At 36.9% G+C, this 17,805-nt stretch overlaps 1 protein-coding gene across 1 annotated transcript; it reads left to right on the top strand.

Annotated features, from left to right (window-relative positions):
- The first annotated feature begins 7,955 nt into the window (after positions 1-7,955).
- Positions 7,956-9,904, top strand: LOC114531401 (vertnin-like). Its single transcript, XM_028553016.1, has 2 exons — positions 7,956-8,650; positions 9,270-9,904. Exons 1-2 carry the CDS (start codon positions 8,518-8,520, stop codon positions 9,902-9,904), a joined length of 768 nt encoding a protein of 255 aa, XP_028408817.1. The 5' UTR covers positions 7,956-8,517.
- Positions 9,905-17,805: the final 7,901 nt, after the last annotated feature.

The following is a 17,805-nucleotide window of genomic DNA, read 5'->3' as shown; positions in this document are numbered from 1 at the left end:
CGGAACGTATCTTTGCTCGTTATATTGACTGATCAAATTACAAATCGGTACGCGCGTTCTTGAACGTTCTCATAATGTTATAGGAACGTTCTCACAAAGTTATAGGAACGTTCTCATTACGTCTTTCACTAACGTTGACAGAACGTTCTCAGAACTGTGAAATATAAACGTTCACAGACCGTCATATGGAATTATTTTGAAAATGTGAGATGATAGTATGTTTACAGGGGCGGATCTAGGGGTGATCAGAGCGATCACGCGACTAAGGCAAAAATTGACAAGAAAAGTGTTTGAATGAAATAGCAGTCCAGTTGCTACAAACGTGCAGTGTATTGGGCTGATCGGGCACTGGTGATGTTTGGCAGTCCAGTTGTTAAAAGAGTTTCGTGACCAGGCCTTCAAGCACGAGCGAGCAGAAAAGCGGTCTTATGCATGAATTTTGCTCGCTCCGTCATCAAATCCCAGTCATCTGATTGGCTGTCCCTCTTTTTATGCGATCTGTGGGGAGTTCTGATCGGTGAAGCGATCAGGGGCTCAAATCGGGCTATTCAATTGGCTAATTCAAAATCTATCTGAATTCTCATTGGTTGTATTTTCTGATCGATCAGTGTGATCTGACCTTGACCTGAGAGCGTGCACAGCAAGGTTCCTTGGCCTTTCTGATTGACGTCATCGTAGTTTTGACAGCATCGAAAACTCGAACGATTATTAAACTCAAAAGAAAAATTTTATTATCAAAACTATTTATTAATCATGTCAGATATTTACAAAGCCGTGAGATGTGCTTTGGAGAAAGACGATCGGCAATATCTTAAAACTATCGAGGCCGATCTGAAGAAGCGAATAGACGCCGCAGCAAAGCGTTCAACTGAGCAATTTTTAAATGAACTGACAAACACCAGCTTCTGCCTCATGAGAAATTTTGCTGCGGAATCGTACATCCCGGCGTCTGTTCGGAAGACAACAAAGAAGTTTTGTACGGCCTTAAGGTAAACATAACAATATTTTACAAAGATTTCGTGCATTTGTTTATTGGTGATTGTGTAATTTGTGTTAGAACTGTCAAGCCGCACAAGCTATAAAGTTGAGATTTACACGTTGCACGTTGAAATTTACATAGGATTTCGCTTTAATTTGCATATAACTGCGGCGTATGCATACGCTTCAAGAGGAATCGAGGAGTGTAATAATGTATTATCACTACCATGTGAACTACGTGTATACCTAATACCTTCTGTGAAATGTACAACCTGATGTGTTAGGGTACTAAAATCTTAGAGCACTGAACTGTGTTTTAATTTCAAAAATAATTATTCAAAATACATAGCAGTAAAGCATACAAGTGGCCATATGTTCTGATTACATTTTAAACGATGAACACTAGTTTATTATATAACTATAATAATCTATATATTATATTGCCAATTATTCACACTTAATGGTTCATGAAAGTGGAACATGATGTTTTTGCTATCAAGTCTATCAATTACTAGGTTAATATTTATTCATCTTTACCTAAGTGACTGACTAAGATATACCTAGGTGTAATAAAACCAAGTTTCATTCATGTCCTAGTCTCTCTTAGATCTGACACTACTGGGAACTGCTTGTATAGCTCTGTGTCCTTAGTAGAATGGGTAACAATAGCCTAATGGAGCTATTGAGAATTTTGACCTCCATAGAGATCTTCCTTAATGCTGATTTTTATTCTCAGCACCCTTGTTTTTCTTCTGTTGTGGAAGAGCATGATCAATACTTAAGCCAAAGGATCAATATAAACCTTTTACCAATGTCTGTTTCTAAGGGATGTTTATAGATACTGGTTGTATGAAATATGACTTGGTTAGACAGGAAGCTATATATACTTAATTGCAGTGAGAAGAAATGGTCATCCTTTAATTCTCTGTATAATGGGTCTTAATTGCTTCAATTTTAAATAGGAATACTTTCACCTATTAATTATCCTGATTGTGGGGAACAAAGAAGTAAATTGCTATTTAATTGCATGAATCAACCACACTTAACTCCAAAGGAAGGTTTGGATGATCATCATATTTTGTTTTGTTGTAAATGTAAGAAACACCTAGCATATTTTTGGTTGCACTTATGTAAATTTAATCAACTATGGTTACTTGCAATATGTAAAGCATCATTGCTACTAAATTCACCAATTTCTACACCAGTGCAAAGATTTGAATGTGGGTGCTGGGCCACTGCTGGTGCATAAAAACAATCAGCATGTGCTCTTATGGAAAATGCCTGTCCATGTCAGAATCACACAATGCTGATGAGCCTTGATATTTGGTGAAACAGTCACATTGCATCTGCACCCCCCTGACGAATGCAACGCCTCCCCCTCCCCGAATTTTTTTGACTGAAACTTTTTGACTAAGGAATGAAAAATCCTAGATCCGCCCCTGTATTTTTATATATCACATTTTATTAGTCACCGGCTTAAATTAAGCCATACGTTCTCAAAACGTTGTGATTGACACAAAACATTTGCCGTTTTGTGTGATGTTTAAATTTTATAAACATCAAGCCCGTATAAAAAGTTTTAATTATCGTTTTAAATTAGTTAAGAACGTTTTCGATTTCAAAAACCTGCTTAGAACTTGTTTGAAATATTCAAACAAGATAAACAAGGGTGAAAAATGTTAGCCAATCAGCATATTTGTTTACGTTTTGCGTTTTCAACCAATCAGAATGTGAGATGTAGACAAAATGTAAACAAAAGGAGTGGAAAATAGCGCCTTATTCTACGTCCTCCGTGCCATTTGTTATACAATTTTGTAGCCAAAACCCAAATAATTCCGATAGAGAAAGGCTTGTTCTTTAATTTCCTCGTGGGGATTTTCAAATTTCGATCTAACTCGCAAAATATCGATGTTTGAAAAAACGAGTTTTCAAAATGGTACTTGAGACACTTTGCTTGTTGGATTTCGTAGCGTGATTACACACAAACAGTAAAATAATCTATTTTATCACATATCAATAGTTATTTTTTGTACCTAAATCACAAGTCCTCTAAAATTATAAAATATAATTTTTTTAATAAAATCTTTAATAAAAGAATTACTATATACTGTTTACGCGTTTGAATCACTGGCTTGAACATAAATCTAAATACTCTGGGGTACATGATGCAGCAGTTCGACGTGTTACACTTTTACATTATTACATATCGTTTATGCTGGAAATCTCCCGCCTTTTTTCACTGCAAAACTGGAAAGCTAGAAAACGATTTACAACACTATAAGAGAAAAATGCCAAAATATCAACGGGTGTGTAATAATCCCTTGCATGAAAAGTGGTCAAAATCAGTTGTGGGAAAGGTCATAAACCTTAGAGCTCGTGGTTTGATTGGTATTTCAAACATTTTCGAAAAATACATTGAGACAGAAATGGGGAAAAAATGATCCGGTAAAATCAATAATCTCTCCTCAACATGCCTTCAACAGTGTTTGAAAGAAAGAAAGTTTACCCAACTGCTTCCAAGAGATTCATCTGAAGAGTTAAAAAGCAAAGTAGAAAAAGAGGTATGAAATCCTTTGAGAACTTAAAAAACAAAATTATTTACCAATGGTATTGACAATTGTTTGTACCACTTGTCATTAAGTTGACCTAGTTTTAGTTTATCCTGAAAAAACGCAGTAGTTGCATGGTTGCTGGGTTAACAAATAAAAATAATCTAAATGCATTACATATAATATACCTCATGTATTATGTATTAATACCTAATTCATTTATGTATTTAGAACCATGTAAGTAGCTAATTTTTAATTATCTGAAATTACCCCATTGATCTGAAAAAACATTCAACAAGTAAACAATTCCAGTGTAAGAGAATACCACATCCACATTTGGACTGCCTAGTATAATGGAATAGGGAATGCTTTGACCTCTAAAAGAATATTTCAGAGAGTTGCATGGTCAACACCAATGGTCAACAACAATGGTTTTGAAATATTCAGCTGAGAGCATTGCAACAAGCCGTAAAAACGAGAGTCACCAAAACAATAGCCAGGAAAGTGCAAGTTCAACCGCAGTCAGTGTAAGTTCACCATTCACTCCACAAGTGTCAGATGAATCACAGCTGCCTCTCTCCCAACTGAGTGATGTGAGTACAGTAACATTGAGCCAGGACACTACAAATGATTTTAAAACTGTTGCTGAGAAGAAATGTCAAACAACAGATGGCGTGTTTCTTTCGAGTGATGAGTTTGCAGAACTGTCACAAAAAGCATCATACAGCCCAGATTTCCAAAATGATCTCCAGAAGATAAAAGCTCTGGTTTCCAATTTTGTGCAGCCTGAAATGGATCCCCAAACGTTTGAGCAAATGTGCAAAGATGTTGGTGCTTCAAAACCTTTATCTAAACATAAGGAGTGCTATGTGGTCAGAAAGGATGTCAGATGAACGCAAACAACTTTGTAGTGTCCGCACAATGGTTGTTATTTACATAATGTTGTATGCAAATTCACAAAAATGCAATTCCTTTCAAGTCGCCCTATCTAGAACACTACAACAATTTGGAATTAGCAACAAAAGCCTGGAATCCCTTAGAAATCTTGGTATTGTCGCCCACCCACGAACAGTCAAAATATTGACAAAATCATCATCTTTCTCCCATCACAATCATGTCCTTACCTTCATCGAAACTGCTATTAAGAAAAAACCGTTCCTAATCTTCTGCATTGATGATTATCACACCCATCACAGACCTGAAGACAAGACACAAACAAAAGCAATTCACATGGCTACTTTGCTACTTAAGGTTTTTCCTGAAATTGAAGCAGTTCCACAGCAAGACAATGATATCCTCTCAAACCCCCCAATAAAGATTAAAGAAGTTCAAAATTATGTTTCCAGCAATATGTCCAATCTTTCCAAAACATATGCCGAAAATATGCCAGATTGGGTTTTGGCAAAGTATTTCGATCCGGAAGCTGAGAGACAGAGACTGTTAGTCCATGACTATCGGCAAACAGAAAACCAAAAAATGAGATCGATGGATAACACCAAACTTGTTGATAGTATCAAGTTGCCTCTTAAATCTTGTGAAGATGCTTTAACTGCAATCAACAAAATGCTTACAAGTGGATTAGAAATTTACCTTGGCCACTTTGTAGCTCCTTTCATCAGTGATTGGCCAATGCAATTTTTCATCCGACAGTTGGTCTATTCCAGTTCTCCATCAATACCTGCAGCACTGAAGAATGTAGTTCCCCTGATTGGCCCCTTACACATTTCTTTGAATGCCAGGGAATGTGCTCTTCTCAATTTCCATACAGTTTTTGCTGACCTCTATTCCTTTTTATTTGGAAAGAATGCTAAGTTGGCAAAGAAGCCAAAACCTTGGCGAATATCTTTATTGCTTGAAGTAATTTACCGAGGATGGACACTCATAAGAGACATGATTCTGTCTGTATTTTTCAAGTGCAAGGATGTCGAGTTTCACACTTGTGAATCTACTCGATAACTACTGCTGCCAAGGCCAAGGAAATCGATAGCCTATAATAACATATTATCTTACCTTGTATCATAGGAAATGCGATTTACCCACTTGCAACAAGGTAAACCCACTTTGGAATGTTTTCCGTGGTTGTGGACATTCCTTCCACATAGAATGCCTCTTACCTAACATCCGAGATTGCCCGATTTGTAAAGATGCATTGTTGGCATATGTTGAGAGCTTGGGAAAAACCTCAAACAATGCTGTGTATGCTTCAGCAACTGTTGGCTGATCGGCAATTGTATAACGAATGGCACGGAGGACGTAGAATAAGGCGCTATTTTCCCACTCCTTTTGTTTACATTTTGTCTACATCTCACATTCTGATTGGTTGAAAACGCAAAACGTCAACAAATAGGCTGATTGGCTAACATTTTTCACCCTTGTTAACAAGATAGCAAATTTGTATTTTTTTATTCGTATACTAATATTTGAGAAGCTAGCTTCCAGTATCTTTTGGCAAACCGCGCTTTCTGCCAATCATATGTAGATCGATAGTTACGTCATCTTCGTCAAGGCATCGTGAAAGCACGTTGTGTCCCGTCATTTTCATCACACTTCACGAAACGTGGTTACTGGCAGCAGTTAAGAGATTGTTCACTCTGGAATTCAACTATTCAAGCCTCTCATCGTCTTTATAGTAAGTAAATTTACTTCTTTTTGGAACTAAAAGTATTATTCTAGGGTCAGGATTGTGCTAGGTTGTATGAAATTATTGTATTTGGGTTAAATACATTAGAAAAGATCCTGTTTTGAGTAGACATTTTAAACACTCTCATCTACATGAAAAGTTTATATGAACAGATTGTCAATCTTTAAAAGATAATATTTAGTTTAAAAACAACTATTACTTAGCTCAATTACTACTGCAAGTAAAACGTTTTAAGTCGATATGGGTTTTAGCAAATATATAGATGTGATAACGGATCTCATTTATAAATGAGATATTAACTTTCCTAAATTCCATGATGGCTGCCATGTGTGATAATTTGTAGTCAATATTTTTACTAGAACATTAGTTAAATAAATGCTCTGATTCAGCAGGGATTGAACTGAATTGTAAATGAAATTGATGTGAGCCTGTATTGGAATGAATATTCGGAATGAATAGAGGTTGAGATTTGACTATCACCTCGCACTGGCTTAGTACGCATCTGATTGAATTATCGGATTGATTGATTGGCCCAGGGTCCTTTGTAAATCATAGTGGTGACAGAAGTGAAATCTAAACCTCACTAATATAACAATATCTTGAGATTGATAGAAGATATTTACACTATCTACAGCAATAGCTCTTGTTCAATATAATTATCAATAGCAGCAAGATCAGTAACTAGTTTGTTACAGAATTCAGGAAAGGCTGTTCTATAACCCCAAGATAATGTTTTCATGCCATGTATCAACCTTGTACCCAAAATTGTCAGACATATAATGATTATAATCCTGAATAAATGTAATACATTGTGGACAACTTGTCTATTTCAATAGTTTATTTAAATGTATATAGACAATGACACTGTTTTCTATTCAGCCATAAACAATATTAAGAATGATTACTTGATTATAATCTCATTGGAATGATAATCCTCCTAAAATCTTACCTAAACTTTTTAAAACAAAACTTAAATATTTAATCTAGAATGTTTTCTGTATAAATTAGGTTTGTTTTTTAATTATACTTGTCATTTTGTTATATAATTGTAGTATGTGTAGTTATTTCCATTCTCTTTTACCATGCAATATAATTGACCAGTGATCAGTCATTATTTATGAGTGGGTGAGAAAAGGGGTCCTACTAAACACTGCCCGAGACGACTGCCCGGGACTGCCCGAGACTGCCTGGGACTTCCAGTTAATAAATCCTAAGAATATTATTAATGCTTGGGTTAGTAATAATGCTTATTCGTTTTACAAAGGCGACAAATTGCCACAGAAAGCGTCGAAAGTATAAATAGCAATTATTCTATGCCCTAAACAGTGAACACTTAATCCACGCAGCTCCCTCAGTACAGTAAGAATTGCGTATTTTTGTCATCATTCTTGCAAACATGTTTGATATTTTTTGCCATGCGTAACAAAATTTCCTATAGTGCGGCCAACGAACGACAAGTTGTTCTGAAAGCAAGCGAGGACACAGACACGCATGCATTGCCGTCATGAAATCGGCACTTTGATTGACATGATTATTTTAATATTTTATACTGTTATCTGACTGGTTGAAAAGATCATTCAATCAACACCCGATTTTACTCGGCAAAAAAGGCATGAAGAAAGGCAATTCGCGCTGGGAAAAGTCCCGCCAGATTCATTCATGAACACTTCTATGACCTTGCTAATCATTCTCTGTGTGTTTTAATAGTCGAGTTGCACACCGTTGCGTATATTAACTAAAATCAGCGGTAAAATTTGATGGGAGTAGTAAATAAGTAGCGATGAAATTTAATATAGCACAAGTTTTTTTAACGACTAAGGAGACATTCAGACACAAAAATCAATAAAAACCAAATGGATATTTTGTTACACCATAAAAATTCAAACTGAATTAATGTGTTAGTGGTTAATGATCAAAACAAGGTATTGATATGATAATTTAGAAGGTTAATTGATTTCGAAAATGCAAATAGGATGACTCATGCATTGTCCATTGACTGACATGATCACATTAGTTGAGCTTTTAGTGACACGCGGTAGCATCTGTAGCAACTTTCCGACTGTGATTGAAAACATTATTCGTGAAAAAATGGTAAGAAAATCTTCTTGTGCCGGTGGTAAATGCAAATAACCTTGCGGAGTTTGCAGGTCTCAGTGCAATGATGATGCCGTTCTTTGTGAAGATTGCGGGTTTTGGTTTCACACAAAATGCGAGAAATTATCCGACAAAGATTTTAAAATCTTGCGGCAGTTGACTGAAGGCTACATCTGCTCTTCCTGCACTCATACTAATGGCCAGTTTGATTACGACAAGTCTCTTTTGCGTTTGGAAAACTCGGTGTGTAAAGGAATGCTGGAAAGTGCAGTGAAAATGGAAATTATATTGCTACGGGGTACGCCATTAACTAAGATGAGAGCCGATGACGTAATGCTTGAAAGTCAGAAAGTGGATATTATTGCGAGCGACATATTGATGAAAGCTGGTGAGTATTATGTCACATGTTAAAAGTAGTGATAATTAATACCTTAAACTATAGTTTAGTTGAAAGTGTGTTTGGTTGGAAGTGCTTAGTACCTACGCACTTTCGCTATAACAAATTTCTATTTTCAATAAGCTGGGCCTCTCGCGCGTGTTTCATTCGGTGACGTCACAGAGGCCAAATATTTGACTGTGCACGTAGGAAGACTGGGGTGTCCTCCAATAGCTCCTTCAATTAGCCTTTCTCACGATGACTTTTTGGGGTACTTTCAATTTTCTGAAATGGGTTTAAAAATTATGATTTAACATGAAAAGCATTTTCTTCCAAAGATGGCGGATATTGAGGCGCTATAGTACGTCAGTTTCAGTCCTCCTATATGCGCGGTCAACTAGATTCTTATTTTTTAACTTTATTTTTTCCTATTTTTGAGTAAAAAATGAAGGGGATTTCAAAGAATGGTATAATACTAATGCTTTGTATTGAGATACTTTTATATTTCAATTAAATTAACAAGGAAATAAGCGATATCTTACACGGAAAGCTAAGGACCCCTTTTGTGTGCTTATAAGAGGGCTCATAACTGTGACTCGGCTACTTATAACAGATTCCGGTTTGCATTTAGGTGGTGTTGTTGGACGTTCGCCCCTTGTTGTTCCTGGTGATGCTAATTGCCTGTTTTATTCGCTTTCTGTTGCGATGACGGGTAAATATTCAAGCAAGGAGTTTCGAGTGAGGACTTCCATTGAAATGGTGGTAAACAGGGAGACGTACACGAAAATGCACAAGAACACGGGTATTGCCCTTGTTTCACCAGACTATTTGAAGGCAATGAAAGATTGTGCTATGGACTGGGCGTTTTCATCGGCGTGGACGATTGGTGCAGCGGCAACTGTATTAAAGACGAAAATCGTGTCCATCTACCCACCAGTCAATGGTTTGTTGGATAAAACAATTCCCATATTGCACAGAACATTTGCTCCGGTGAGGGAAGACAAGAGAAGAAGGCCAATTTACATCATGTGGACAAGTGCTGCAAGGCCAACGACATCCAGAATATGGAGTCCCAATCACTTTGTCCCATTATTGGTAGCGAAGGAACCGCCGACGATGTCGGAGCAGAACAATAGTTATTTGGAAGTGGATGAGGATGTTTTTGGAGAAAATCAAGCGCGCAGTGCAGCAATGACGTCAACTCCAAAACGACGGGTAAAGTTCTTGTCAACCGTTCCTACCATAATTATTGATAGTTATATGTAATAAAAATGTCTTACTTGATGCTTAACAGGACCTTTGTATATGTATAAATATATATATATATATATATATATATATATATATATATATATATATATATAATTTTGTTCTGATTATATAGAGAATAACAGTGTCCCCGCCACAACTCTTTCAAAGTCAAATAGATGATTCGACAGCCACCATGAATGAAGAGAACTTAGAAGATGGATTGATTTTGCAAGATGAAACCAGCAACTCAGATGACTTGGTATGCACATCTTGTAAATCGTTCTTAAAAACTGGATTCTAGCTTATATCTAGCTTATATGAACAAGATTGTAAGAAATGTATAAATTTAATAAAAACGGCTTTATTTCTATTCATTTTATAGAAAAAAAGTCATAGTGACATAGCCGAAACCTTTTCAATACCACCTAGCAAAGGGCCAAGTGACTTCTCCTTCCTGTCTGCTACAACCGCCAAATCGAATGACCAGTCGTCCCCATCCATTGTCACCACCAGCAGCAAATCAAATGATGACTCGTCCCCGTCCATTGTCACCACCAGCAGCAAATCAAATGACGACTCGTCCCCGTCCATTGTCACCACCAGCAGCAAATCAAACGTCTCATCCCCCCATGCATTATCACCACCAGCAGTAGATCACTTGATCAATCTATCCACCATCACAACCAGGAGCATACCAACTAACTACTCTCCTCTTTCCACTAAGGAAGGTGAAAGCATTCCTGGGGCTATTCCGATAGAAAATGGAAAGTTTTCTGACCCGGAACACGTTTTCCATTTGATGATAAATGAGCGACCGTCAGGCAAGGTTATACCACAAGGTATAAAAGAGAATGTGTTGTTTGTTTTGGAAAACGAGAACAATAAATTGCGCCAAGCAATGGGAAAACGAGCAATATACGTGGATGACTGTGGTGCTTGGGCTGATAAAGCCTCGTGCAAAACCCACCACTATATTATTTGTGATGGTGGGCCTCTTAAATATGTGGACAAAAAGGATGGACAGTACGTGAAATGCAACAAAGGTAAACGAGTTCCTTTAGACCCTTAGCCAGAAAATAACATAATTGTATTTAAACGCTATTACATAACACTAAAACGAGAGTCGTCATACAAAAGAAGGATCTCGATAGTGTCTGAGTGCTTAGCCAATATGAACCACACTAAAGACATCGCTATTGTAGAGTATCTTGGTAACTACCCTCCAAATTCAATGTCTCATGGAAATAGCAAAAAGGTTGTTAGTGAATATGTGCGTACATCCTGCTCTGTGAAACAACATTTGGATGACATGATAAAGACAAAGAAAAGACCCCGGGAGATATACGAGGACATGGTGCTGGACGGTTCAAACTATGGTCCGAGAGATTTGAAGCAAGTTCAGAATGCGAGGTACCACGCTAAGAAAAATAGAAATGGCGAGAAAAGGCAATACATAAAAAACGTGGCTGATGAGCTACAAATATTATTGTCGGACATTCACACAAATCCGTTCATTCAAGAAATAATTCAAAGGAAAGGAAAGCCTCCCTCCGTGATACTCTACCTCGAAGATAATTTAGAGGACATTAAACAGTTTTGTTCACTCACAGCAAGAAACCCCAGTGTGCTTGGCATCGATAGAACATTCAATTTAGGCCCTTGCTACGCAACTACCCTGGTCTATCAGCACAATAATTTAGTACGAAACGGAAAAAGTAACGCTCCAATCATGTTGGCAGCGATTTATTTACATTGGGATGGATTGTACACAACTTACCACCGTTTTTTTTCACACCTTCAGAGCAAGTTATTCGAACATATTGGAGGCGCACAAATCTCAAAATTTGTTATTTGCTCAGACGAGGAAGCAGCACTAACCAAGGCTATCAAACAGTGTTTCCCATCAGCTGTTAACGTGCTCTGTACCAGACATTTGAAAGAAAATGTTTGCAGGTACTTGACAAACAAGGTTGGTGCGAACAATCAAATACGAAAGCAAGTTGTCAAGGACATATTTGGGAGCAATGGGTTAACATCTTTTGGTGAGGTAAAGAATTTTGAACTTGAGGTTATAAAACTTTCAACAAAATATTCCACGTTGCTACCTGCATTTAGTGGGTATTTTGAGATTGTTGTGGAAAAGCTACGATCGGGAATTATTCATGCGCGCAAAGACAACAAGTGGATCCCCATTGATTGGAAGAATAACTCCTGCGAATCCATGAACCATATCATAAAACTATGTGCGAACTGGGAGAAAATGAAACTACCTGAGCTGATCGAAAAACTATATAAAATTGTTAAACTTCAGCAAATTGATTGCAGAAGGGCATCGCATGGTCAAGGGAATTATGAACTAGCCCCTTGGATGTCCAAATTCAAAGTCCAGCATGTTCACTGGATCCAAAAGACTGAAGAAGAGAAAGAAGTCCACTACAAAAAGTTTTTAAAAGGGATTCAACGAACTGGAGAAACATTAGTTTCGACAGATGGTCGTTTGACTGTACCAAGGACTCCATTAACTGCAAAAAAACCGGGACAAAGGAAACGGATAAAGAGTGTAAAAACAATAACAAGCAGAAGACTGAAATAGATTAACTAGGAGTATATATAACACTGATTCTTAATATTGATCACAGATTGTACGAATGCATGCTTATAGTAGAATATTTGTAATTATAAATCCATGTAAAACAATTTGGTGTTTTGTAATTCTTTCTAATTCCAAATTTGTCGCACCAAGGGGCCCCCACCTGAAAAAATGTCACAAGCCTGCATTGAACTATATAAGTTTATATAGTTCATTATATACATTATATAATATACATTATAGTTCATTACATTGAACTTATATAGTTCAATGCAAGCCTGCGAAAGGTTGATCCTGTCCTGCTAGTTCAAGCCAGTGAGCTGGTTCAAGCATACATAATTAAAGGAAGCCAAGACCGAAAAAAGTGGAAGTCAATACAGTTTAGTCCATACCACTAAGCTATACTACAGCTATAATTCATACTCAACTTCATAGAATAAACTTCGTAAAACGAATAAGCATTATTACTAACCCTGGCATTAATAGTTTTTCATGATTTATTAACTGGAAGTGCATTTATTTTCCCGGGCAATCATCCGGGCAGTCTCGGGCAGTGTTTAGTAGGACTGGAGAAAAGAGAGATGGTTAATCATTTTTGTCGTGAATGGGGGGTTCCCCCATATGTACTAGAAGAGGATTTTATGAGAGAATAGCACTGACAATGTACCTAGTATAAAACAACAGATGTAATATAAATGACTTCATACAAGTCCAACAACATTTCACAAAAAAATCAAACTGTCCAGAATCCTTCTGGATGTGGCATGCCCTTATTAATTAATTGAAAATAAATGTCTTGGTGTTGGGGGTGGTCTAAAAAAAGTGACATGTATAGAAGTTCTTACCCCTTCTCCCTCCCATTATTAATGACTGGTTCCTAACATGGCAAGATTAGAACAGAAAAACAAAATATTTTTCAATTGTGACTGTAACCATTACCCTCTATCAACTGTCCTTATAAAGACATCTAATAATTGAGACAAGTAAATTATTGTCTACAAATATTAACTATGATTCTGCCTGTTTGATATCCCACAGTTCATATGAACTAAATAGATTCGTAAATTTTCCACAATTGCATCAATGAGTTTGATGGTTACTTCAGTGCTGGCATCAATCCCATTAATGCAGTATCCATCTGATGCTAACTTCATTCTTTATTCTCTCATCACCAAATTGTTATTTTACCATCATCACATCAGTTAATATGAGTGACCTTTTCACATGGTTGCACAAAAGACAGATTGCTATGGGAGAAAAAAAACAAAAATAAAAAGGATTTTTCACGAATAGAAACGAGTAAATATAAGACGTTAGTGTAGTATATATGTCTAGTATCATGACCTCGCGGGTACATGGAAATGATAGAAGTTGTATAAACTGACTTACTGAGTGTCGTAAGAACGTTTCTTCAGTTTTTTATATGTCAAAGAAATGAATAAGAAGAATATAAGATATCATTTCTCACCAGTCACAACCTGAAGGGACATTTTGTAACTTACCTTTGGCTTGTATTTGGCCAGCCTTTACCAGGGCCTTTGCTTCCCCTCCCAGAGCCTTGTGACCGATCAAAGGCCCTGGGTATGAGTTTGTTAATTTCCCTGTTATGTCCTGGGGGTGAGGGTTGTGATTTTAAGTGATTGAAGCATTAACATATTGATTGAAGCATTAACATATTGCACTAGACAGAATAAAATAATTTTTAGATGACATTAAATTTCCCAAAAATTTCAAGTTGTTGTAAGGTCCCCAGCACAGTCTATTTTTGGGACTAAAATAAATATATTAGATCTGCTCAATTTGCCAGCTTAGCCAGACCCCACCTATGTGTTCTTGTCATAACATTGTAACAGGAAGGGACAAACACAGCAAGAGTAAACCCATTAAACCATAGCGACTTGTAACTAGCCACATTAGTGCCTACATTAATAATACTGCATACTAAAGAATTAAGCATTTAAAATATGAAAGTCTAATCACCAGTGTTTCCATCTATTACAGCCAAATATGAAACGTAAACGTTCTCAGTACCAGAAAAATTGGGTTGCTGCGACTCGAGCTTTGAAGGCTTCCCATAGTAGAGTTTCAACTACTTATGATAGTGACGAGTCTGACAGTACATCTGTATATGACACCTTTCCTGGCATTTATCCAGAATCAGATGTGGGACAAAACAATGCAATTGACCAAATCCAACCTGAAAGCAGTTGATTTGAATGCATTAGATGACAGCTTAAATGAATCATCAGATGATGTGATGATTGCTTGCTAGATAGTGTTCTTTCAGACAGATTAGCAAATTGGGCTAGTAATTTTCAAGTCAAACAAAATAATGTAGAAATTTTTTTGAAGATCTTAAAACAATCTGGGCATCCTGACCTGTGTAGCTCGGCTCGTGGACTGTTAAAGACAGCTAGGGATGTACCTGTACAACTGAAGTCAAGCATGCAATATATATATTTTCCTATTGCTGAAGCCATAGTTAAACATTGGAATAGATATCCAAGCAGCAGCATAGATTCAGCTGATTGCATTAAGATATCTTTAAATATAGATGGCTTGCCTCTTTTTAAAAGTTTGTCAGCTTCTTTGTGGCCAGTGCTATGCTCAATTGTAAATTTCCATCACATTGCTGTTTTTCCTGTTGTGTTGACATATGGGTCTTCAAAGCCTAAAGATTTAGAGCTTCTCGAGGAGCTAATTAAGGACCTTAGTGAGATTTTGGAAAATGGTGTACAGTGTTGTAATCGCAATTTAAAAGTATCTATAAGGTGTATAGTTTGTGATGCACCAGCAAGAGCGTTTGTGAAAGGCACCAAGCTATATTCTGGTTACTTCGGATGTGACAAGTGCTGCCAGAAGGGTGTGTGGAGTGGTAGGATGCTGTTTCCTCTTGTGGACAATCTTGTTCTTCGTACTGATTCATCATTTCGACAGCAGTCCAATCAGGAGCATCACAGGGGTACTAGCCCATTCTATAGCATTCCCAATGTTGATATGGTCAAACAGTTTCCTATTGACTACATGCATCAGGTTTGCTTAGGAGTGATGAAGAAGCTTTTTTTGCTTTGGATCAGGGGTAAACGTGAAGTAAAGATGTCCGCACTGAATGTAAACATGATCAGTGAAAGATTGGTTTACCTAAAACCGTATATTCCAGCTAGTTTTGCACGAAAACCACGGTCCCTCAGTGAGATTGATAGGTGGAAGGCAACCGAATTTAGACAGTTTCTTCTGTACACAGGCAAACTTGTTTTAGATGGTATTTTAAGGAGAGATCTTTATGATCACTTTCTATCGTTAAATGTTGCCATTTCTATATTAGTCAGTCCTCGTCTTGCAGAAGAGTATACTGCTTTTGCCCATCAGTTATTAGAATACTTTGTGAAGCAAGGTAGTGTCTTGTATGGTGATGAGTTTGTTGTGTACAATGTGCACACTTTGATACATTTGGCAGGAGAGGTTGTAGAGCATGGTAGCTTAGACAGTTGTGGTGCTTTTGCATTTGAAAATTACATGCAAAAGTTAAAGAGATTTGTGCATTCAGGTACTAACCCCATTGTTCAAATTGCAAAACGTTTGAGTGAATTGTCTTGTGGAAAATTTCCATTAGCTGAGGAAGCAAAACGAGTTGACGTAAAGGTACCCAACAACTGTTAAAATGATGCCACCTGTTGTGAGGTGGTTGAGTGTTCAAGTGAGATTGATGTAGATGGAGGGAAGATCTATCTCTGTAGAGTATATTCCAACACAATCTCCCTTTTTGAGAGCCCATGCGATTCACATATAATCGGTGTCCACCACGCAAATAAAAGGCATAGAATGATGAAGCTTCTTCCATTTCGGTTGTTGGAAACGAAGGCTATAAAGATTGAGTATGATCCAGCTAAAATTATTTTCATGGCTGTGTTGCATTTGGTGTAACAGACCTTCCACCTCAAATAAGGTATATTTACACGTGTCATCTGTTACAAACACAGCATAATGGGATCAATGACACTTTTTGTGGTGATGTTGTAATATTAATGAACGGTTTTACTTTTCTTTTTAGATGAGTACCTTTTCAGTTGTCGAGTTTTTGGGTGAGGAAGCTGTTGAAGCAGTTCCAAGCATTTGGATTGAAAAGTTGAGTGAGGTAAGTGGTCAGAATTTTAGTGAAATTGTGTAGAAAGAGATTAACCATAATGCAGTAGTGTTGATTTGATTGCAATTTCGTTTTATAATGAATGTGTTTTTTATAACTCTTTATTGCAGACGTTATATTGCTACTGGTCCAGTATAAATGCAGCAAATAAGGCAAGAAAATTGGGGATTCCTGATAAAACAAGCTGGGGGAAGTTTAAAATACGAGTTCTATCACAGACAGGTAAAAAACGTTTACAAAATTACTGTATATACGTATTATTTGTTTTTCTTGACTATGACTTGTCTTGAAGTTGTAATTATTGTTAGGGTCAAAATTCCCGCTGTTCCACTGCTTCGAACATAGTAAGAAGTCTGATGATAATTAGAACGTTCGGTTGGAACGTTAGACAGACTTGCAGAAACAGTACATTAAGGAATAATGGATCTTCAGACATAATAGTAAATTTCAAAATGAACTATTTCATTCCCCGGAGATGCCGTCTCATTTCAGGGCCATTGGAACAAGCAGTAAATGCTTCGAGGGTGTATCATTTGCACAAAATCAACATAACATATCAAATACATGTGTACACAAAACATGAACTTTTAATATGTTAAATAATGTTAAATACATCAAATATTGATATCCACTTTACATAATGTCTTGTTTCCATGCACAAGTTTTTTCAGGATGGGTGGAATAAACACTACATGAAAAAATCTTCACAAAATGCACCTATGCTTTCTCTGTATAGCAATAAATCTGCTAATTTACAACATTTGGGTCCCATTATTGATTGCAATTTAAACACAACCATTTGAGTGCACTAATGTTGCTGCATTCCTCTAGTCCACAACATTCAACATGGAACCAACTTAAACAGCCACCACAAGCAACCCAAGATACATCTGTCAACACACAGTTCTGTTCTCTCTCTAGAGGCTCTTTTTCACCACAAAAGGCACAAATATCCTGATTTAGATCTTTACTAGGGTCTTCACATGAACGCTGTTTATCTTTGTTCTTTTGTTGTGACCTTGTAGAAGAGGCTTTTTTGGCCCCTTCTTTTCTATTTAAGCTGACCTGATGTAGATGCTCAAACCACATTTTTGTTTGATCTACTGGTAAAAGAACATCTTCTGATGTTTCTTGTATGACAATGTCTGAAGGAATAGCCTTGTATCTCTTGTAAACTGACAA

This window comes from Dendronephthya gigantea, unplaced genomic scaffold, assembly GCF_004324835.1.
Source record: "Dendronephthya gigantea isolate DGI-Jeju-01 unplaced genomic scaffold, DenGig_1.0 000071F, whole genome shotgun sequence".
Classification (NCBI taxonomy): Eukaryota; Metazoa; Cnidaria; class Anthozoa; order Malacalcyonacea; family Nephtheidae; genus Dendronephthya; species Dendronephthya gigantea.
Note: the sequence above shows the minus strand (reverse complement) of the source record. Positions and strands in the feature narration are given on the sequence as shown.